Here is a 24,320-nt window from a genome sequence, read left to right as displayed (position 1 = left end):
AGGATATGTGCTGAAGAAATGCAGAAAGAAAAGCACTATCACTCGACTCTGTTTTCTTTATAGAGTAAGAGTTTACCATTTTCCCACTGGAGCGTCCGTCATTCCAGGTATACGAGCCGCTGGAGAATTCACTGCATGCACTTGACAGGGACAACTCACTACTGCTACAGCTGCTGCGTGGGTATACAGGCGCTGGCACTGTCAGACTCAGCTGGCTCAGACACTTGGCCACAGGGAGACCTGCCTTTCCATTCAACTGAACTTCCTAAGATATAAATGGAGACACAAAATTAAAGTGGAAATACCTGTACAAGAACAGTTCTACTGATCAGTATGGGAATCAGAGTTGGATATTTGATTTTGAAGTTTTAGGGTAGCGTTGCATATCTAATTCAAATCTCGCTTGGCAGATCAATTAAATATACCGAGTTCTCTTCAATGCAAAGCCACCATACTTTTCAAACTAACTTAAAAATATCAATCACATTTTCATGTGCACTCATCTAAACACAGCAGATGGGTTTCCAATTAGCACCTTACTCCAGAGAATGTGGCAATGCAAATAAAGAATTTGAAAAAGTTTAGATGGCAATATGAGAAATAAGATACATTAATGTTGCAGTTTCTATCCCAAGAGAAGTGCCATTCGTGGGGATCACTTTACGTCGGTTTTTTGAGTAGATGGGAGGTACATTTGCACATTTAGATTACACAATGAAACATAACTCACTTTGTGGTGATTACTATTTCCTGTGTCTACTTCAGCTCTAAATGCACACATTAGAGTTTATCAGGTGGCAATCTCAGAGGGACAAAACGGGTAAAAGAATAGAGCTAACTATTTTTCAGTCCTTAATGCATAATACATAAGATGACTAATGTAGCACAGTGTCCTATGGAGTCATTTTTACTGACAGGGAGCCTCAATCGATGGTTTTCTGGTAATCTGACAAGGATTTATTCCTTTTAGTGCCAAGTGATACTGCCAGCTCTTCCTGCTGAGGCTGAGGAGGGGTCACGACTGCAGATATTTGGGTCTGTATTTTAATATCTTGTAATGATTTCTTGAGAGGGGGTGGGGATGTGGTCTTGATACCTGAACAATAAAAAATGCATGTTCACCATTAAGCTTACATTGGAGGGAGATTCTGTGTTCCTGGAAAGCAGGAAGGCCTTGCTTCTCTCCGGCTCCAGAAGCAAATCGGCAGCGGATAAATCCATGATTCGAGAGTGGAGTTTCTGAAAGGCATAAGGAAGGACAAACAACCGTGAGTTTTGACTTCAGGGATTTTTTGAAATTTAGAAGAGCCTTGGTGTATGATCAGTGATTCACACAACAACAGAAAAGGCAACACAACAACACAGAGCACAATCAAACTTATTGTAGCTTCTAAAACTCAAATCAGAAGATTCTAAAATGTATCATTGACTTTGAGTTGCTTTTTGTATAAATGGTGCTCTATGTCTCGTCTAGGCTTTTAAATATACAGTTTAGTAAAAAATACATCTTCTAGCATGATGAAGCTAAATTAAATGACATATATGGAAATGCAATAACCTTGAATTAGTACAGCTCTGGTTCACTGAGACCCAGAACTAAACCTTTTTCTTGAGCAGTAAATGTTAGAATAATGCATAAAACTCTATAAAACAAATATTTGGATTGATTTTTCAACATCTACAAAATCAGAGCTGTATGTTGAGGGACTTTTTAAAAAGGGACCATGAGATTCCCTGCATTGGCCGATTCCTACCCCTCAAAGTCATTAAGTCGTTGGACGGAAAAAAAAACCCTGAATGTGAATAGGAAATAATTGCATGAGGGAGTAAGGGATCCCTTTGATTTTTTTTTCTATTCATTTGCTTGTCTGCAGTCTCTTCTGATATTTAACACAAATGCATAAGAGGGAAGGATACAAAAACCAAATTCATTTCCACGTATTATTCTCAGAAGTTAATTACACTGTGCTTAAATGAACTTAATCTGGAAACAGTCGGAACAGAAACACTTGATCTTCTGTTGAATTTCCTGCATGGGGTGAAGCTACTGCTCACTCGGGGAGTATATGTACATACAAACGTTTGGATTTCTGTGATATAAAATGAAACCTCTCACGCTGTGCACCTTAAAGAGGGAAACGATGACAGTGTAAAGTCACCTTCAGCAAATGCAGATGGAGACAACAATGCCACAACTATTTCATCAAAGTGAAGCTATTGGATTCATTGATTTAATGCACTCCATAAACACTCGCGGCTGAAAGTTTGTACTGACTTTTTGTGTGTTGAAAAAAAAAAAAAGTTCTGCACATTATAGTGCAGCAGAAAAGAAAGAGAACGGCTTCTAATGATGCCAAAACTTAACATCTTCTTTTGTCTCCTCAGAACAAACAACCTGCATCATGTCGCCTGTGGCCAAAACACAACCATCCCACGTTTCTTTTTTATTTTTTTTTATTTACTTCAACTCTCTGCAAAACAACCAAAGGGAGAGCTTTAGTGCGAGCTTGTGAATCAGCTTTCAAAGAGATTGACTCTTCACCTTCAGTGACTAGGTGGAAATGGTGCCATGGAAACAGATCGATGCCCACTTTCACTGCTTTTTCAGCACGGAGATAAGGAAAAATATACTATTTTTAGGATTTATATAACATCAAACTCAGAGTCGCGTTTGATTTGATTCAGAGGGAGATGCAGATTAAATGATTTAGTTTAGCCTTTGTCAGATCAAAATCAGGCTATGAAAATGTTTTCAACTTGTGTAATTTTTGTGTCTGAGAAAATATTGTTCTATCCAGAGGTTAATCTCTGACATTTCCCTTTTAGTTTTATGAGTTTTTTGACCCAAACTCATAGTGCCAGATGGTTTCTCGACCTACTTCTAAAGTCATGAGATTGAAATTTGTGCAGCTCCCATGCCGCATCCCTGCTGTCCGCTCCGGGATGGGAGTGGCTGAGGTGTCACGGGAGGCTCTGATCTTATCGTAGGGTGCTGGATTTCACCTCCTCAGCATCCTCATCAAGGATTCAGTCGATAGTGTCGCAGGGTCACGAGGAGAGGGGGGAGATAGATGAAGGAAACGACAAATGACAAGGCCGTGGGTGCAGCTATTGGACTTTTGGAGGTTCAAGGCCAAGATCAAAGTCAAAAACATTTGTAATGTGCTCTGATAGAGCATGCAGCTCTTCGGCTTCTTGTTAACCATTGGTGGGCATTTGGAATAAGTACATTACAGTACGCGTAGAAGCTAATGGAGAGATTTTGTTTCGGATTACTTTTTCTCACTTTTGCCCTCAAGGTTATGATTTTCAAAGCAAAGGCAGCTTTCAAGCTAAATTTACAGTATCGGCAGCTGCTGTCAATAAAGTTGTCGGATGAGCAGAACTGCAAGACATCAATACGCATGAACACAGGTAGACGAGCAGCTAGAGAGAAAAAGCACCCATCAAGGAGGATATTCTTTAAACTCCTGTGAGGAAGTTGCATTTGTGTCGATTTTGGCGCCCAAAGGTGGACAAACACTTATCTCCTAATGAGATGAAATCTTTAACCTTGCTCCTTTAATACTCAAACACACCTCTCATTGTGAATCCGTGAAAAAAAAGTGTAAACAAAGGCTCTCTGAGTCTGCACGCCTACACTTGTTTCATACGACGCCTACGCCGGTGGCACTTTCACACATTAAGAATAAAAATATAGGAACAATACATTTTCTCGTTGGTGAATTTGCTTTGCTAGGTCATATAGAGGCATTAGTATTAAATGCAGTCTGTTTTATAACCAGTAAAAATGACCTCATCGTAACTTTAAGTCAGTGGAGACAAGTCTGGGTAATTGATTTACCACGATCCTGAATAAGTGGCATTATTCTGTTTACATTTCTAACTTGATGGCGGTTGTGGCTGCAGCACGTGTTTAGGAACACAAACAGCCAAATAGCACGAGCAGTAATGAGGTCATGGCGTTCATGCTGTGTCCTTGGGGCCCTGAAGCAGCAGAGAAAACACTGAGGATTTGTCCCAGTAATGGCCGACTCAATTGCCACTTTCCTGTCATATTTGATAAACAGCATAAGTGGATAGGACTGCACACCAGTTATTTTCCCTTGGCTTGTGAATAGCACTTGGTTCGAGAAAACAACTCTTTTTTTTTTCTGAAAAGGTAGATGTCTGATTTTATTTTCATCTAAAATGATACACGCCACTTTGGGAGTCATAGCAATCGAGCTGAAGGCGAAGACGGTGCACAAATGGTGTAATCACCATGAAAAGTTTTATGGTTCTTTATCAGAGGAACTGAAGATGCCCACTGGGAACCAAGGGAACGTTTAATTACTGATAAGCAAAAGGTCCAGCGCCAGATGGGAAATAGTACACTCTGATTGGTGATTAAGTCTCCCCCCTGCTCCAGGCTCCAGCACAGCAAAGAAATGAAAACGCTCCATAATTATTTTCACATTTTCATGAGAGATTCTGTGAGTGGGATGGGAAATTTGTTTGTAGTTACGCGAGGGTGTATTTTGGTTCAAGTAGAAGGGAGTGCACCATTAAAGAAAGAAAGAAAGAAAACAGCAGAAGCATTTTTTGAATACTGAGATGGGTTAGCTTAGCATTAATTCTGAAAAAAGCTTCCAGGGCTACCAAGGAAAAACAAATCCTACATGTAGCAACAACTTTTGGAGCTTTCGAACAAACGTGTTTTATCTGAAATGTTTCGTCTTTAAAGATAATCAGTGTTTAAACTTTGCTCGTCATAAACAGTTTTATCTTTGGACGGAGCCAAGCTAGCTCAATAAGTCAGCCATCCCATACTGTAGCATTAGCTTGCTTTTTAAATACATAAATGATAAATATTTTTGTACAATTTAAAAAAAAGAAAATTCTGATTTGTCTGAGAAACCAAATTCATTTCCCCTTTGTGTAGTTTTAAATGTATTTTTTAATGGACCTGCAGTGATTATCCAAAGCAGATCCCACATTTGGGTTAATTCATGGATTCAATAAAGCGCCTTCAGCCGGATATAAGACAGATAAAAGACATCTCTGAAATAATCAGTTGGAAGTGTCAGTGTGCCGTCATGTTTATTATAGTTAATTATAGATGTTTTGAAACAGCTCTCCCACTCTACAAACTCATAACAGATGAACAGATCATCCGGCGCAGCGTGCTATCGTTGTGATTAATTCTTACACTGAATCACCTGTGCATGGTGAAAATGTCATCCTTGAGTAACGAGCCATTAAAAAAAAAAAAAAAAAAAAAAAAAAAAAGGTTCCTCTTCATGTTTGCGTCATAAAATGTGGACGTGGAAAACACACAAATATGAAAGTGTCTTTTGAGCTGGATCGTGCCCGGTGAGAGGGGGAGAAAAAACAGCGAGTCTCGGCCTTAATTCGCGTCTCAGACTAGATTGCACCCTCTTGGTCCCCGCAGTGGTTTCATCAATATCCCTCTTCAAGCCTTTTATATTGCAGCTTCACTTGACAATGTCCCTGCCTGTCCAATAATGGCCGTGGAAGTACCTGGAACTGACGGAGAGCTATACAAAACACCCATAGCCGTATTATTTCTCTTTTTCTCCTTCTTTAAAACAAACAAAAAAAAAAAAATCCAGTTATCTACCCTGTCTGCCTCTTCTTATTTTACCCTCACTTTTTCACTTTTCCCTGCATGTCGCCTCGGCGCCACATGCTTCTCTACTATCTCATCCCTCTCCATTTTCACCCTCCTGTCCTTTACTTCGCTCCTTATCTACTCTTGCTTGCGTCCTCTCTTTCTCGTCTCGATGGACTGACAGCTACTTTTCCTTCATTTCTCTCTTCTTTCTTTCTTTTATCGCAGCGGTAATTTGCACAATTATGAAAAGCCTATGTTTCAAACCAGCCTCATTGCCCTTTCTTACTACATCACTGTTGACAATATGAGGGTGAAGCATAAAATGGCAGATTTGTCTGTCTTAAAGAACAGACTAAAACTCCTGCAGGAATGCACAGACGTTCACTTTTTAGTAGATTGTTGTTTTTCTGAGATGAACTAAAGCAAATTTCAGCTTTCAAAGCACCAGAATGGAAGATTTGTGGAGAAAGTATGTGCAGTCGTCACAGTCAGATGGTTCAATCCTCGTTTTTTCTTTTGCAGCATTTGATGCCGACAAGGTGCCGCATCAGGTAAATCAATAGCACTCATGCTGCAAACCTTTAGCAAAGTCTCCAAGCTGCATTACTAGCATAACATTTCAAGTATTTCCTTGGTTAGGAGCTTCTATAAAAGTTTCAGGAACTCAGACGTAGCAGTAGTTTTCAAAACCCTCAAATGGAAACTTAAAAGATAAAGATGCTCTCCTGCAACCCAAGAATGAGTTTTTATGGATGTAGAAAAAAAAGTGTTCCTTCATCTTTGCTTCAAAAAACAAAAACAGCTTCTGATGAAAGAGAGAGAGAGAGCAATGGCTCAAGATGGATGCAGAAGTTGCTCTGCCTCTTCTTTTCTGTATTCTAAATCAATGTATTTACAGTCTGCTTTACAGCCTCGGTCTCCCGGCTGAGACCCCGGAGCAGTTTAATAACGAATGAAAAACCACTTCAAATGCATGAGAATGAGCGGCCGGCCTTGTTTACTGGAGGAGCTGCTGCTCAGTGGAGTGCATGCTGAGATTGAGCAGAAGGTTTTATAGAAGTATAATATTTGAAATGTATGTTTATGAGTCTGTTATTTTAGAATAAATAACCTTTAAAGAATCCTTTTGGCACAGGACCAATTTAACCCTCAGTTTTGTTTGCAAGGCTCGCTGAACTGTCCTCTTCGAGGTCAATTTAGACTCCTCTAGACAACGTTGAGAGCAACTTCTCTGTTCGTCAATCGCACTGGCTTCCTTTTTGAGGAAATGGCATTCATGATGTCATTGAAGAGTTTCACTGTAGCAGCGCCTGTACTGTGTTTTCTTCTTTGGACCGCATGAGATTGAGGAAGCAGATCTCGGGTATAAAACCAGTTTGAATCTGGCTTCTCTAGCTGAAGTTGTAGATTGTAATAAGACGCACAAAGGATCAACATCCCCTCCAACCCGTGGCTGTTGTGTGGGCAGCGTACCTGGAGAAGCAGGTCAGATGCAGGTTTGATCCGCTGCTGGAACAAAACGCTCAGCGCCCGATTCTGCTGCTCCAGGTCGAACACACGAGTTCGAAGCTTCAGACATTCCTCTCTCAGATCCTGAGAGGACAGAAACAGAGGGAGTGTTCGGGAAATGTCAAATATATTGAGTCTATATGTTAATACAAAGGGGAAAAAAAGAGATACAGTTAATGCAGCAGCAACAGAGAAAAAAAGGATACGTTTACTCTTACTGCCCTATGTATTTTTTAAATTTCATTTTCTGAATTTTTCACTTTTGTCACACAAGAAGCAAGAAAAAGAAAATGAAAAGAAGAAACAAACCTTTTGGGTGAGGAGCGCCTGCACGACTTGATTTGCAACCTGAAAAAAGACGGAAAAAAACATGGCGTCATCGAATGCTCCTTGGTTGTTTTACATGTCTTTTTTTTTAACCTCTTTTGACCCTCACAGGCCTCTGTAGACTTAGTCCTCAGCTAATCGACACATATGATTTATCATGAGTTCAAGTGGTGCTGTATGCGCATGTCTTCTTCCTTCTCTAACTCTCCCTTCTTAATGTTGATATTAACAGATGTAGAAGCTCACAGCCGCCCTCACTCCAGACCACAGCACCATTCAGAAGCGTCTCCGATTACCGCCCATTGATTGCTCATTAATACCGTGTGAATCCACAGCGGCATTCTCTGAGCGCCCTCGCTCTCGTTTATTGAATGAGGAGAGATGGGAGTAAATACGGTGAAATGAGCCGTGCTTGTGGAACCGCAGGTCGCCGCTTGTAGCTGAAACCAGACCCTGATTCGATGGAGAACTTATTGTTTGACTTTGACACAAGTAATTAGGCTACAAATGAGCTCGGCCACACGGTGGAATCTACACAAGCAGCTGGTGGAACATAAAAAGATAATCACCTCTCCACTGTTTCTGTGTGCAGCCTTCATCGTCAAAACGGGATCATTACAACCCTTCCTTCCACAAAAGTCAACCACACAGGATAAAAATGACGAGCCAACACAACACAGTCGAGGCGAGCTGTTTTAATGAGGGCAAAAGAAGCAGAAAGGAGGCTACTTTTACCCAGAATGCAACACAAGGAAACTCCAACACAGCTCTATCACCAAATTCTCCCTCTCCATTTTTATTATTTCTGCACTCCTTCCTCTCTCCTTTTCTCCTTCTCTCGCCCGTCTTTCCCGCCCTCGGGCACTTCACCATGGTCTGCTGAGCCGGTTGGTTCCAGGACAAATTGGGCAACTTGTCCCCGCTGGTCGTACCCCCCCCCCCCCCTCTCCCCTTTTTATGGAGTGATTCAGCCAACAGCCTGCTTTATTCCCCTCATGTGGCTCTCTAAACAGCACTTATCAAGCTCGCGCAAATAACCGCAGGGCGCACAAGTGCCATTGTTACATAAAAACATTGCTTCTGCAACACCAGCTCACATCAGGTTGAGGTTATTTAACAGCTCATCTTCTGAACAACATGAACCCTGCCTGCAAATAACAACAACCAACATGTGTTTTCACTGTTAACCCTTCGAACTCTGCAAAGGAAATGGACCACTTGTGCACGCACTGACGCCGTGTTGACGTGTTTGTCATCACATCTTGTCAAGAAAACAGAAAACACAAATCATCCGGCACTCTTTTTAAAAAAAGGTAATCAATTCAATCTGGATGGAAAAACTAAAACCACCATTTGATAACTTTACCTTAGCTAACACAGAAATGTACAAACTAACCAGAAAAACAATAATCCTGGTTTAAACATAAGTCAGACATAATGTTTGTTTTGAAGTTCATTTAGGTAAGAGGTGGGATATTATGGTGTCTGAGCGGGAGACACTGTTCTCTGAACTCATAGTTAATATCAGCGATTCCTGTTGGCCTCCCTCGAGCTGCGGTGAAAGGAAATTGCTGACCTGTGGGAAAAGGTTTGAGTGCGTTGGAGGACCTCATTAAAACCTTCATCTTACACTGAACTTTACAAATTCTGCTCACATGGAGTGGAAAACAAACTGCACAAAACAAAACTTGAGGATTTAGTCAAGGTGAGCAAAACATCTGTCGGGTCTTGAGGCGACGTTGACGAGATAAACACTCACCTCATCGAGACAGCGTTCGTACTGTTCCCTCTGGCTCTCGTTCTCCGAGGCCAACGTAGAGTTTCGCTCCTGCAGAACACACACACACACACACACACACACACACAAACACACAAACACTGAGTCAGACACCTCGATGCAGCAGGAACCTCCCCCGTGACGGTGGCTTACATTTGATGCATCAACAATGGAGACACAAGCAGCAATCAAGCGAAGACGAGGCTTGCTTCACAAAGGTCAGATGTCGACGTTAAAGCGTCACGGCTGATAAAAAATGTACAAAGAGCCGCGAGGAGAAAGGTCAAGGGGATGGAAGTTGTGTTGCTGAACTTTAGGGCGGCAGCTAGCCATTTGGAGTTCAGACTCTAATAGGAATACCTCCTCCGCGCTCACGGAGATGAGGCGTCGGCCTATTGATCGCGGGGAGTTTCCCATTTGTCACAGGCAGACGGCATATTAGGAGCTGTCAGTCGGGCCCTGTGGCCTTTAGTAGAAACTACAGATCCCATGAAGGAAACATGGGGAGTGTAATTACAACCCAAAACACTCAAATTACCCCGACCAGGAAGAAACACTGACTAATGGAAGGATGATAATGTGGGTGTTAGTGCAAATGTAAGCAATGGAAAAGGTCATTAAAAAGAACTTCATGCTTTCAAATCCCGCCTCCACTAAACCAGAGGCGGGGCTTAAGTTCATTCCAACTTCTTGAGCATGGTTGCAAGAGGCTTCTTGCAGCTTTTGTGACTTTTAAGAGTTTCACATTTCTTTTGTTTGGTACTCTTAATGGTATGGAAGCCCTAAGGGGACACTCAGCCGCCCATTTTATTAGACTCTGTTCCTGTGATTAATACGTCTCTGTTGTTTTCTTGAGCTCTCGACTTATTTATCTTGTTGGATAACAGCGCTGGCTTTTCCCATGATGAAGAGTTCATTTCTCAAGATCTCGAGGAAACGGCTGAAATGAATTTGTAATCTCAGAAAACCAGCGATGTTATCCCGAAACCAATAAGTCAAGATCTCAAGAAAACAATCACTTAGAACTTCTTTATCAAGGCCACCCCCCCCCCCCCCCCCCCACTATTAAAGCTTTAGTCACTGCATTTAGGTTCATGTGCTTAAATATAAAGCATGATGTTAGGAAATGATGAGGGCACATGGCTAATTAAAGCATCCGCTCTCTCCCCACTTCACAAGTTAAGATGACCAGCAGGCATTTCTCCTCCGTCTCTGTGTGTATTCATTTAAAGCCCACTTTACAGACCACAGTGTGGCCAGACAACTTAATGACCCGTATCAGATGAGCAGGAGAAATGAGAGCCGGGCAGTGCTTACTTAGTGTCAGATGAGTTTATGCACGACCCGGGCTGGTGATGAATCGCCTCGGCTTTTGTCCTAGCCGCTGTGGCCGGCCGCGCATCCATCATGAGTGGAACAAAACGGCAGATAACTTTTGATAAAGCCATTTCGAAGGTAATGTTTGGGTAGTGTGATTCATCAGCGCTGGAAGATAACTCACGGCTGAGGAGCAACAGGTAAATTACCTGCCGTGTTGCTGTAATTAGGGACTTTTTTTTTTTTTTATTGGGGAAGCATTAGCCTAATTGAGACAAGAAAGAGAAAAAGAATACTACACTCTTTTCACATGTTTTTCTTTGTATGTTTGCACTGAGAGATCCTCATATCTCTGAATAAATGCTTCTCATTTACTGTCTTGTTTATTAGTTTGCTTTATTACTAACTTGTGGTTTGAGGATTTTTACTTGATTTAGGACGAGGCTAGACGACATGTCAACATCTAAAAAGCCACAGGAAGCCTCTTAAGAAGCCTGGTGGCTGGATTTAATCAAGTCTGAATGCTTTAATTGCTGCGGCGATCTAAGAGAATGTGTGTCCAGTGGCTTCAGTACAGAAAACAAAACAAAACAATCGGCACGGATCTGTTGCTTTCGGCTCTTGGCGGCGAGCAGCTCAAATCCCAGTGCGCCGAGGAAAACAAACCAAAGCTGGAGTAGAGCCCAAGGCCCTAGCGACTCGTCTCAGGATGACTTTGCTCTCCAAACGGAGCAGACTAGGGAGAGTTTGATGAGCTGTCATGCTTTCAGACGCAACTGAGCAAGGGACTCTTGACAACTGGCAGACAAAGCCGGCCACAAAGGAAAGAGAGAGGTGGCTGCGAGAGGTGGGGACGAAGGAAGAGACAAGGAGGAGAGATAGGAGGAGGAAGGGGGGAAAAAAAAAAAAAGGTGGTTACCTCCAGGGCCTTGAGGCGATCCAGGAGGGGCTTGGTTTTGTCTTTGTCGTCCTCTGATTGGCTGGCATCAGGATCAGCGCTCCCGGAGTCTGGCTGCGTCTGAGGCGCCTGCGGGGAGCCGTTCTCTTCGGGGCTGTCTTGCTGCTTCCGCACTTCCTCTGAGAGTTTATCCTGCCGAGCAGACAAAGGGAAGAGGTTAGAGGAGAGGTACAAGGAGAGGGTTGGCAAGAAGAAGAAGAAGAAAAAAAAAAAAACAGAGCAGATGGGAAGAAGGCGCTTAAAAGTGAGGTACGACCAAAGTAAGGAGCTCAAGAAATCAAAGGGAAGGAGAGAGTAAAAAGGGGAAAGGATCAGACGGGCAGACGGGACAACAGAGCTCCAAAACGTCCTATAATCTCTAATCATGTTTCACTCGTTTTCCATAGAACGACGGTGACCTTGAAGGTCTCTCGTCTCGTCAGTATTACGGGGATCAGAATCTCCCCTTCTCTGAATATCCGCCTCTCTTTCTTCCTCAGTCTCTGTGCCAGCTATCTTCTCCTCTGTCTCTGTTCTCCTGAGGTATTTTCCTTTCTGGCTTCCTTGCATCTGTGATAATTAACTATGGTAATAATTAGCTACTAATTAGGCCGCGTCTGGCTAGCAACGAGCTGCAGAGAGAAAACTCCGCTAACTGTCATGCTCAAGTTATTATCCCCCGTTTTGGAGGATTGTTTGGCACCTCAAGTATGCACTAATTCAGAACCCCAGTTTGAAGAGAGAAAGCTGCAGCGTATTTGTTAATTAGATACCTTTGTGTGTTCAGGTAAAAAGAGAATTTAAGAAGTCTCCTTGGGTTTGGTGAAAGAATGATTGGTATTCTTCATGCCTCTTTCTGTGTTTTAAAGAAGAGAGCAGTGGCCGTGACCAACCTTCACAGGTCAAATGTGTCCGTGATTTGATGGCAGTTCACGTAAAAAAGTGGTTTTCTCCAGTAAAACGCTCTGATTGATTCATTTGAATAGATGTAAGATGAGGCACAGCAAGACAAAAAAAAAGAGAGTGATGACGGGCACCGCATTGACTAAACTTTTAGTTTCCAGTGTTACAAACTGGCATACATTTAGAAATTGTATATTCTAGGTGTCAGAGGTTGAATACTTTAGAGTGTCATTTGAGTTTAATCTCCCAAATTGTTTCTTTTGAATAACTAAAGGACCCGGGGGAAGAGATGCTGTCCAAAGATGATTAAGTAAGAGTGAACATTAGAGAAAGAATCTGGACAAGGGGAACTCATTTGAGTGTCAAAATCATTTTTTTCTTACTCCTCGTCCAATAAATGACGTCAAAACCCCTTAAGATTGATCTTATGACCCTTATTAGGAACCCTGACCCTCAGATTGGGAACCCTTGGAGCAAACAAAAGCAAGAAAAGTACACCTTAAACTGATAAATGCATCAGTTCTCTAATACATTACAAATTCATCATTTTCCCAGCTATTCACTTACAAATCCCCTCTAACAATATGTGCAGTATTGTGTCCTACAGCAGCATCGAGAGGGAGTTAGGCTGACTCTGACATGACTGAAGTAATGGCGGCTTTTCTCTAAATGACAAAGAGGTATTCAGTTGTTCTGAGTGTGATACATCACTGTGCACACACTTTACATTTTTCATTCCTGGCTGACAGATTATTGTCAAACCTGAAGATATCTCAGCGGTTAATGTGCCGGACCAAGTTAGCAGCGCTAATGGATGTCTTTTATAAGTCCAAATGCAGCACAGTACAAGCGTCTCTCCCCTAATAGGAATTGGATATAATGTCCTTCCAGGCACTTTGTTTTCAGCCTGATCCAATCTCCTCTAAACACATATTAGGTTTTCAATCTTGCTTGATTCCATCAGACAATTGTGTTCAAGGCAATGCTTTAAAGTCACGCTTTTTTTTTTTAAGTCTGCTTTTGTTTGCTTTTTGGAGGCGCTGTGAAGTCTGAGAGACTGCTCATCAGACGGCGTTAAAGGGCTCGCTAATAATCTCCGCAGAGAGAGTGTGGAGTCGGAGAGGGGAGGGGACCTTGTCCCTCCCGCTGCCCTTTCAAGTTATTGAGTTTGTCTGCTGAATACACAGAATACAGCTGCTGCAGGAGCGCGGCGTAGGTACAGAGAGTGCTCGGGGAAACAGCAACTGGGAAATACATTTTAAAAAAAAAAACCCTCCAAGTTTACTCTCTTTGACAATGTCCGTCCACTGTGATACATGTAGACAGAGTATCTCTACATGTGGGACAATAGAGTCTGGGACAATAAGGTCTTCAAAAAGGTCTGTTCGAAACATGAGGGGGAAAACAAACCTCTTTAAAACACTTCAATGTCTACAGCCACGTGTATAGAGAAATACAAAATCAAGAGTAGTTGCTCCATTTTCCAAACATACTGATTCATTTGGAACAGTTGTCATTCTGCTTCTCCTTAATATCATCCAGAAAAGAATGACTGTGTACAGATAACACCATTTGCATGATTTGCATACTGACACATTCACTTTGTCTTCAGCGGTCTGTCTAGCCATGTTTTTCTTTTTGCACCTCACTCTAATGCGGCTTTTAATCCCATGTTACTCAACCCTCTCACCCTCACTGCATAGAAAGCAGTAAAGGAGCTGACATTTAATTTTATAGCACTCCTTTTTTTCTTCTGCCCACTTTTATTTGCGCTCATAACTCAGAGACTTTCTCTACATCTATTCCTGGCTGTTATTCACGGTGATGAAGGTGTGCAGTCATCTATAATGACGCTCTTTTTTATTGCTCACTTGCTGAATTAGAGATGCCCTTTTGGTGAATTCCCTGGAGCTCTTCATTACAGTCGTTGATGCTAAAGATGATAACATGGTTTGCTGTATTACGGAAAGTTCTCCTGTGGTGCTAGTGTGATGGAAAAGTTCAGATTTCTGCAGATGTAAAGAAGCAAAGACGTCGCATACATACTTTAATAAGTCGAGGAATGGTTAGAGGGTAAGTAACTTTTCTTCTTCCGTGGTAAAGGCTCTCAAAACGTGGGAATGAGTAACATCACACTGCGGATAAACAGACTGAGGCGTTGTAGCGCTAACACAGCACCGTGTAAACATGCTGAGTTCCAAATTGAACAGTGTGACCCCAGAGGTGACCCCGTGCTTCAGACATTCGCAGTATTTCTTATTCTTCTGCCTCTGTGCTCAATCCCAGCAGCTATTTCTATTATGTAACAGGGTCAGCCGTGAGCGTTTCACCTCGGATCAGTCTGGCTTTATTCTACAGCGCGGCTGTCTGAGGGGAAAGAGGGACATGAACACGAATTTGATACCTGCAGAAACACTACTGACAAACCAGGCAGTTCAAGACCAATTAGCGAACTTGCATTGGCTGCTTTACACTTTCTCTCTTGAAAGTTTCCATTACTTTCTCTATTAGTTTCATTTACTGAACACAGGAAAAGCAACAGACCCTCACAGGATGGTGTTTTTACCTTGTAGGCCTTCATGATGTCCACCGTGTCCACGGCAGTCTGCTCCAGGACGCCCTGATTCTGCAGCAGCGACCGCACCGTCTCTTCCATCCTGCACACAAAAACACACATCGTGCCGTTTTAAATGGGGAGTTAAAGGCGCTTGATAATTCATGCTGGTGTTTTTTTCGATTTGGTCAAATATGAAAATGATGTGATTCCAGAAGCATCAGCTGCTTGAAAGACTTTGGAGTCTCAAATTTGCCCCCTCAAACATTAAAGTAAGTTGATAAATTCAGTAGGTGTTTGTTACTTGAAAAGCATTGTCGCACCCCTCAGCTGTGTATTTTTACACTTTCCATCAGCCTGAACACACCAACACAACCACAAATGGGCCCATGAAGAAAAAGACAATGTGACTGAGTCAGTGCCAGAGATACAAGATGGATGAGTCGTATTTATTTTGGACTGAATCCCACACTTCTGCTCGGTTAACAATGCAGGGAACACTGCAAATGACTGGACTGAGAACAAAATGTGCAACCACAGTCCTTACTGACTTTTTGTTTGTGGTTTTGTCGGTTTGTGTGGCTGCACGTGTGTCCAATAAACATTTGAATTAAGAGTAATCACAGCAGCAAAAAACCATGCGAGTGTCCTTGACCTACGCGGCATGCTCTGCGACAAACAATTTTCTGTTTTGTGCCGCTCGCGCTGCAAGCTGCATGCAAAATAGTTGACGAAGAGTGTATGTTGAAATGCCTCTGCTTATTTCCATCTGAATAGGAACCACATGGTATCTGTATCCCTGGATTGACCTGAAATGTATTATCTTTCTGATTCGGAAAAAAATGACTACCACAGGAGCAGATAAGATGATGTTGGACCAAGATGAGATCATGTAAACAGAAAATAATACGATAAAACTTAGGAGAACCAGTGGATGTAGAGGGACAATGGCATTGATACAAAAGGAAGAACCCAACAAAAGAAGCTTTGACAATGTCAAGTGGGAATCATCTGAATTTCATGAAACTGATTTCCGTCTTCTTCTTCGACTGGTTTTATTCATAGAGAAGTCAAACAAGAGCAAAAAGGGGGTTGGTTGAAAATGCTTCTCTTTGGAGTTGAATTTGGTAGGAACGTTTGACTTTAATATACTTTAGAAAATTCATAGTAATTCTAGAAGTAAAGCTGTGACGTTGAACTTCAAGATAACGCTTCAAATCAACAAAAGCTTCGAAGAATGTGGAAATACATAACATGCTTTGTTTTTCTAACAACTTCCTGGTTAGGGTGTTCCACTGATTAGCCTTGACTGATGAATGACAGTGAGGAAAAATGAACGCAGGCAGGGGCAGGGCAGCAGAGGCCGCACCATCTGTCCAGGCTGAGCCATAAAGCCGGGTGTAATCAGGCCGCTCGCTGCTGACTGAACAGTCAAAGAAGCAGGCGGATTGCTCCAGTTCCTACTTTAAATGCTGGCCTTAATCGGCACAACCTATAGAGCAAAGAGGACGTGACAGAGAAAGCTTTGGTGTCCGGACGCTCTGACACAGGGTCAAGGACTGGCTTGACAGGCATGAGCAGCATGGCAAGCAGGGGGATAGTTGTTGGACAGAGGGGATTTGGGCAGTTGACCCACCTACAGGTAGAGCCCCCTTGTATGTATTATCATGACTGCCAGGTCACACAGCTTTTTGTTCTGACAGGTAAATCCCTGGCGATCTTAAAGAAAACTCAGGAGGTCATTCATGCTGCGCCACCTCTCTCCGACTGCATAACATACAAATAACTCAGGAGGTACCCCTGGAAAAAGCCATGCTAGCTGCTTCTCCCAGTCTAGAGTCTCCGTGCTAAACTAAGCTAAGCTAAGCGAATTACCTGTATCTACAAATACAGATATGAGAGGGGCACATTTTTTTTTTTTTTTTTAAATCTAATTCTATAAAAGAAAAAAGTATATCCATCATTTGCCAAAGGGAAATATCTTTTGACCCCAATTAAATCTTGGTAAATGGTTCAGAAAAGTCCCATATTGCCCATTTGTTAATCGTTTAGTCGATTCTCTTTTTCCAGCAATAATCAGGAACATGCGGCCAGCAGGACAATTGTGAGGACCATTCGGGGTGGACATCTAAATGAGGGAGTTTAAGAATTAAACTTGAAATGTGGAATAGCTGAAATAATCATCAGGCGAGCCAACAGATGGAGCGAAAATGATTCCAATGCAGCATGAATGAAAACATGTGCCAAATGAGCCAGGGAACCGATTAATGCAAAATGAAATGAACGATTCAAACATTTGCTTTTGTTGATTTTGTGGCCATATACACACAGCCATACCGTCTTCACTTCCAGACAAACTTCCCGGCGTGCTCACTGTGACTGGCGAGACCTTAATGACCTTTTGCATTACCAAGTGGCGGTGGCACTTTGATGCCTCGGCCTGCCTGCTTCCTCATGTTGTGGTTGGAGGAGGAGGGGTGGGGGGGTTGTCTGGGTGTGGTGTTTCAGCTGGTTTAAAGGGGGTTTGTAGCATTCTTGTTCACCAGAATGGGGCCTTTGTGTGAGTCTTCGTAGAGTCAAGGAGCTCTGGAAATGCCTTGTTTTTAACTTCAAGTGGAGGAATTTGGTGATTTTGATGGCAGGTGATGGAGAAAATTTGAATTTTGGTGATGGTGCTTGGAAACTTTTCAGGCTTAATGGCAAAGCCCAATTGGAAGTCACACTTATTTAATTTGAGTGAAAAAGTACACAACTCTGCTCTCTCTATTTTCAAATATAGGCACCATAAAATCTTTACGCTAACATTTAAAAACATACCACAAACTCCTTCCAATCTAAATGTAATGTTTAAAACTCTGATATATTACATTAAAGTGTCTGGAATAAAAGATTCTGCCAACTAGTAACAACATCATTTTCTTTGCTAACTCAAGCAGCCCAACACCACAAATAAGAAACGCTCTGGACAATTACCCCTCAGTAATCACTATTGATGTGGCGCTGATTACAAACACTGACAAACCACTTATAATGTTATTTAGCACCCCTTTCCAATCAAAGCACTTATAAGTCGTTAAAAAAGTATTTCAAAAGCATTAAACAAAAGTGCATTAAAATAATCAAATACGTGTTTCAAAGGCAGTAAATTCAGCTGAGGACAAAATGAGATACGTTTCCAGGAAAACATCCCATAAAATAAACAACGTGATTTGTCATAACTGTATATTCACTCACCTAAAACCGATTTAAATGTGTGAGAGAGAGTGTGCTAAATGCGTATGATGGATGGAATATAACTCCCAGATGACAGAGCATTACTTTACATAAAAAACACAGTCTCGCTCAGTGATAGTGTGATTAATCTCAAAGTGCTTTCCAACGACCTATTGAAAGCATCATTCAGTGAAGGAGAGAGAGAGAAGGACGAGCATCTGTGTGTGTGTGTCTTTTAAAGGGGCGTATGTGCCGGCCGAAAGCAAATTCTGACATTCTTGACCCGCGCGACGCACAAGCTGAATTTCAAACCCAACGTTCGACAGCAGTCCAGGAAATACAATTAAGGGTCCAATCAATTTTCAGCCTGAGCTCTGACAATCTTCAGGACAACACACCCCTTCCCTCCGGGCAAAACACACACACATAAAATGCACACATGTCTCGAGCTTTGATGTGAGTTCAGCAAAGTGATGCATCATCAGAACACGCCGGGCAATTAGAGGTGAAATGCTGCGCCACCTCTCTCCGACTGCATAACATACAAATAACTTTCTCTTTCTTCTTCCTCTTTAGTCGTCAAAGGTCACAATGACTTCAAGACTTCAAACGAAGCGGCGTTTTATTCATAAGCCTTTCTATTCATCAAAACTCTGGCTTTACACAGCCCCGACCGTCAATGACAAATTCCTTCACAGACCTGAGAATGATCAAAGGACTCCAAACCTCTCTCAAAACTTACCCCATCTTGAGTTTTTCACCACCCTTGACACGGCCATTTCTCCGGAAAAGTGCGAGAAACACTGTGCACACATCCCTGATCTCCATATGAAGAGACATCCGACTGCACATCCAGCACCTCTCGCTGCTCTCACAGTGCTATAAAATGACCCAGACGCTATTGCTGAAATGTGGGTCTCTAGGCTAAAATAGGCCATGCGCTCATCATATAAGCCTGAGTGCTTTTCGCTCAATCGACACACAGCATGGCCGGTCTCATGGCCGGGTCACACGGAGTCATGCCTGCTCTCATTCTCGACTCGCCCTGTCTCCAGTGTGTCATTATCCGACACCGGCCCTGTGCAAAGACAGTGATCTGGCAGGCAAAGACTTTCCCATATGTCCCATGTTAAGCCCTCTCCAAAGGAGAAGGAGCCCTGCTGAGAGACAAGCAGGCCGGTAGTCTCGGATCAGACGGGGGAATCAAGGATGGACTTGCAGGGATAAGGCGCAACTAAAGACAGGGATCCCCGTTTGTCGGCCAAAGCGTGTGTACTTGTGTGTGCATGCAGTTGTGTGGGTTTGCGTTGGTGATTAAGAGGCTTTGGCTTCCCTTAAAAATCAACACTTTCCGTGCAAGAAAAGCTAACGCAGAGGCAGCATGCCAGAGCGCTGATGAGACATCTCTGCAGGTTGTCGCTTATTTCTAACTTCTCGCTCTAATGATCCTCACAAATGTGCCACTTTTCTTGAACGCAGTTTGAGGATGCTCCTTTGTTTATTTTAGGAATCACTCTCCTGCCAATGGCCGCCTGCGTCTTTGTATGTTTCACGGCCCCCGACTGAGCTGGAGCTGCAGATGCCCCCCTGCCATGGTTGGATATTAAGTTTGCCAGCATTCCTTGGCAACAGAAAATGAACTACACTGTATGTATTTGAATTAAATATAAAAGCTTGGACTTTTGCACTTTTTTTATTTTGCACAGAAAACTTGGAGAAAACTTTATACTCAAGATTGGGGAAAACATTGTATCTCCAATATCTTGCCTGAGCTTTAGCCATGAAACAAATCAAAGAATAATACAAATTTCAGCAAACAAAGTTTTTGGGGTCAGAGTTACAAAACTAGATATAACAAGAATCTCAACTTTTCACCTTCACAAGAAAGATGTTTTTGAGGGCCAAATAATAGAAAAGTGCCAGATATTGGTGACAATGCATCAGCGTTCCCTCTCTGACTCTTCACACACTCTCACTTTATCAGCATTGTCAAAAGCTCAGGTTGACCAATACCCTCTAATCAGATTTGACCAGTGAGCAATTGGAAAATCCTCAAGCTGCTCAAATGATATAGGCAGAACAATAACCTGTTTGTCCGGCTGACACGAGGCCATCCGGGGACCAATGCTTGATGGCTGCAAGGTTAAAATCGCCTCATCTGACCACTATGAAGTCGTGGAAATATGTCGCTTTTAACACAAGAATATTCCATTCTTCTTCTTAGATTCCTTTCCAGAAAATCACTTAAGAACGCCCACCGGATGATTGCCTAGCTTAACCCAATGCTAAGCCAATGTTATCCTCTTAGAGCTTTTAGCAGAAAACATGCAAGGAGACCCTTTCTTGGTCGTGACCTAAATGAAAAAGGAAACTACTGGACGCAGAAAGGGGAAAAGTTGTGTCCAGTTTGGAGCCTCGAGGCCAGTTCAGAGTTGTAAAAGTCATGCACCTCAGTCATGCGTGTTACAACGAGGGGGTTAGCATTACAAAGGTCCGTGCCCTCATGACCACTAACTCCTGTCAGTGACCTTTTAACCCCTGCAACGAGACACACATGCCATGGAGAAAGAGATCAAGAAGGCAAAGTTCTAAGTATGGCTTCACTCCAATATTTGTTGGCCAACTGCTGTGACAGAGAGCGTGGTTTTGGTTATTTCTATTCAGAGGATTCCAGTTTAGTGTCAAACGGCTCTGGGAAAACACACTAGATTAAATAGTTGAAATAAATATTGGGTTGTTGGCCTTTTTAAATAGATACAATTTCAATTGTACATGCAAATAATAAAAATGCATTGACACAGAAATTGATTGGAAAATAAGTCCTGACTCTTTCCAGGACCACCCCAACGATTTAACCAGACGTTGAATCGTTAGCCATTGAGCACTAAAGAGCATAAATTAAAACCGACATATGGAGGGAACCAGATTTAGGTTTTTTGTCGTTTATCCCCCAGACAGGCCCACTACATTTAGAAGGATTTAGAGTGCAAATTCACAATGGTAGTCACACATGTTAAATGGCCAGAGGAAGCAGTTAGCAATGAGGAAGCCATTGGTCCTCGAGAGCATCTTACTGGAGCCTTTGCTTCCCCAATGGGTTACAAGCATGTGTGTTCCACATGTGAGACAAAGTGATAGATTGAGGAAGGCATCCCAGTAGGATACCAGGGTCATTAAGACAACATGGGGTCTGTTACTTCCATTGGGAGTCTGAGAACTGGAGGGGGGTAGAAATGTAGAGTAAGGCTGTGTGATACAGATAACACCTTAAATCAAGTTGTATGTTGAGCTGGATTTATTAAATACCTAAGCCAATTGTTGTAGTTCATTAATCCCAGTAATCTTTTTTTTAGTTAATGGCCAGAAATCTAATGTAATGGTTCTGAAAGTGGATATTTTCAAGTTTCTTTGGTCCTCTATGAAAATAACATAAATAAAGTTGGGCTTTGGTTGCATGCCGGGATCTTTGTATTCAGATATTTCCAAGTAACGTCATTTTTTCTGTCTCCTACAGTAGTTTTATACTGTTCTGATTTCCCCTTTTTGAGTGAACAAATGATCAAATCATCAATAATATACATTTTGGCTTTAGCTCTGATTGTATTCATTATTTTATAGAGATATCAATGTTCAGTTGAGAGCAATTGAGGAATCTGCAGAACAACACTGTGGACAGGTTTCATATGGACCTTTTCTTTGGCAGAACATAGCTCCAATTAAAACTGTTCATCGAGGGGTTGGGGGATTTCCCAGAATAACCAGGACACTGCTTTAGGGCAGAAATGCTCCTGTGAAATGTGATTGCAAAATACTGTGAGCCTTAAAAAAACAAATCCATTCACCGAAAAAGGTATATGACAGACAAAATCACCTTTCTGTTTCTTATATCACTACAGATAAAGGACCAGCGCATAAAACCTGATATAGAGAACATAATAGCAGCTGCTGTGTATATGTGTCAACTAGAGCAGCTGCCAGACAACCAAATCTATACTGCAACCATGAGGTCAGTTTGAATTACATGCTGTTTGGCTTTGGGCTACAATCTGTGAGCACCAGCTTCACAAGCCAGGCACCAGAACAGGCGCGCTATCATGATGTGAGGGATGGATGCCCTACTTCCGCAAAGGCTTGCAATCTGACCTCTTCCAACATGCCTATAAACATCAAAAGCAGCATGTTTAATCCGAAGCGGAAGTGGAGTGTGTGTATACAAGTGTTTGTGATTGTCTGACACAGTTACAAGCCAGTAACAGGTCGCTCTTTGAAACTGAAAACCCATTTTAAGAAATGAACTGGCTTTTTCAAAAGTGGGGAGTTGGTACTGAGGATCTTTTATGGGCTGGTAATTTGGTACAAGTGATAGAGTAGAATAACCCAAATTAAGTTCAATCACACATAATTTCTAGTTCAAATTGGGAAGTTAAAGAGAGGGCCTAAAAGGGTCCAATAAATCCTCTAAATATGAGGTGCTCCCAAAATAGTCCAGACAGCCATTATCTATTTAACAGGCCTTGTCCCCATTGGGCAGGAGTAAGGAAGTAACTTCAAAAGACTGAACCCCCCCTTCCATCCTGTTAATGACCCCAGATGTGTCGTCTTGAACAGGGGCCTGATTCATGCGGCCCCAAATCCTGCAGCCGCCAGGGCCTGCAGGGGGGCCGTTTCAAATGCACCAAATTAAAACACTTGATGCAGGCGTGGCTGGATGCTTGCATGATTAGAAGAGAGTGAATTGATCTGCAAACAGACTGCAATCACTCAGCTGCCTCTCTGAGTGTACTGGCTTTTGCCGGCTCCAGCTGTGCAGTCCAGAGTTGGTAATGTGAGTAGCACATGAATGCAAACAACAACATACCCAGTTCTGAAACTTTACCCCGCGGACCGTGGAGGCATCTCAACCTGAGCGTGACTGTCCAAACAACACGTCCAGACTTGAAAAAAATCTGCCATTCCTGCCTGTTTGCATCATCTGCCTCTGACATACACACACGCTTGTATGTTCTCACAGCGCTGAGTAATGTGCAGAAAGAATACGCAGCTGAGCTGTAAATCTGCAGGCACCAGTCATCGTCTGCTGTTGTTGTTAGTCTAGTCGTAAGTCTCCCATATCCTGCCGTGAAGAGGGCCCTTCAAGACGGCAATGATTCAAAGTCAAGTGGACCGGTTCAGCTGTAAACACCCGGGATCCGCCGATGAGTGCCCATGTGATATGGGTGACAATGGTTGTTAGCAGAATAAAGTCAAGAGGATTTTATTTCCGAGCTATCTTTAGGAAACTGGCTCATCCTTGAACGCTTCAGAGAGGCAAAAAAGTTATCCGAAAATAAGCGAGCAGCACAAGAGCGAGATACGGTTCTGTGGACGCCAAGGTGTGTGTGAGCAAACCTCTGAGCAGAAGCCAAAAAGGGGCTTCTACTTCTCCTTTTCAGGGCGTTACTAATCTCCATTACAGGCAGATGAATGACTACAATGAGGTCTTTAAGAGGATAAGGATGGTAAGCAGAAACAAAAAGCAGGGAAGAGAAACCAAAAGACTCAAAAAGCTGGAAAGGTATGATGACGATATGATATGGTACAACATGAAACAACACCATACCATGCAATATGATAAAATATGACACAATACCACAACACCATATGATACTATATGATACTATACCATACCAAACACTTTACTGTCCCCTTGGAGAAAATGACCCTAGACTCAAGTGCTGCAGACATTTAGCTGCCTTTACAGTGGACTCAATCAATCAAATCAATAAACAACAATCCTCATGTAACCAGAGTAGCAGTAGTACCAATTATTGCTCAACCCATAAAGCCTCAGCAAACATCATTTAAGAAACTCATGGAGTTTGCATTGGGGGACACCAATTCTGTAGTTCTGCTCTTTACCTGGAAACTGCTTCCCTCATCTTCAGGCCTTGCAGGGCCTGCAGCGGCCCCCAGGTTCCCGTTTGCTCACCCGTCATTCTTGTACAAGTAGGGGATGCAAACAAGGAGAAGAGATTCCTCTATACGTTTCTATTTGTTACAAGACCCGGAGGCAGAATCCTAAATGCGCCTTCATGTCTTTTCGCCATCTCTCCCTCTTCTCCAGTCTTGTCCTGATCTGTCCTTGCTCTGAAATGTCTCGCCCATATGGAATTTGTGGGACATCCAG

At 42.5% G+C, this 24,320-nt stretch overlaps 1 protein-coding gene across 5 annotated transcripts in view; it reads right to left on the bottom strand.

Annotated features, from left to right (window-relative positions):
• Positions 1-24,320, bottom strand: part of LOC109984185 (nck-associated protein 5) — a 116,297-nt gene that overhangs the window by 21,784 nt on the left and 70,193 nt on the right. For all 5 annotated transcript variants that reach the window (XM_020634222.3, XM_065951929.1, XM_065951927.1 and 2 more), the window contains 7 exons: positions 14,954-15,044; positions 11,467-11,637; positions 9,213-9,281; positions 7,436-7,474; positions 7,091-7,210; positions 1,135-1,239; positions 77-265 (listed from right to left, as the gene is read on the bottom strand). In XM_020634222.3, coding sequence (XP_020489878.3) covers positions 77-265; positions 1,135-1,239; positions 7,091-7,210; positions 7,436-7,474; positions 9,213-9,281; positions 11,467-11,637; positions 14,954-15,044 — 784 coding nt within the window. The remainder of the gene's footprint in view (positions 1-76; positions 266-1,134; positions 1,240-7,090; positions 7,211-7,435; positions 7,475-9,212; positions 9,282-11,466; positions 11,638-14,953; positions 15,045-24,320) is intronic.

Source organism: Labrus bergylta, chromosome 24, assembly GCF_963930695.1.
Source record: "Labrus bergylta chromosome 24, fLabBer1.1, whole genome shotgun sequence".
NCBI classification, from domain to species: domain Eukaryota; kingdom Metazoa; phylum Chordata; class Actinopteri; order Labriformes; family Labridae; genus Labrus; species Labrus bergylta.
This window is presented reverse-complemented; position numbering and strand designations above follow the sequence as displayed.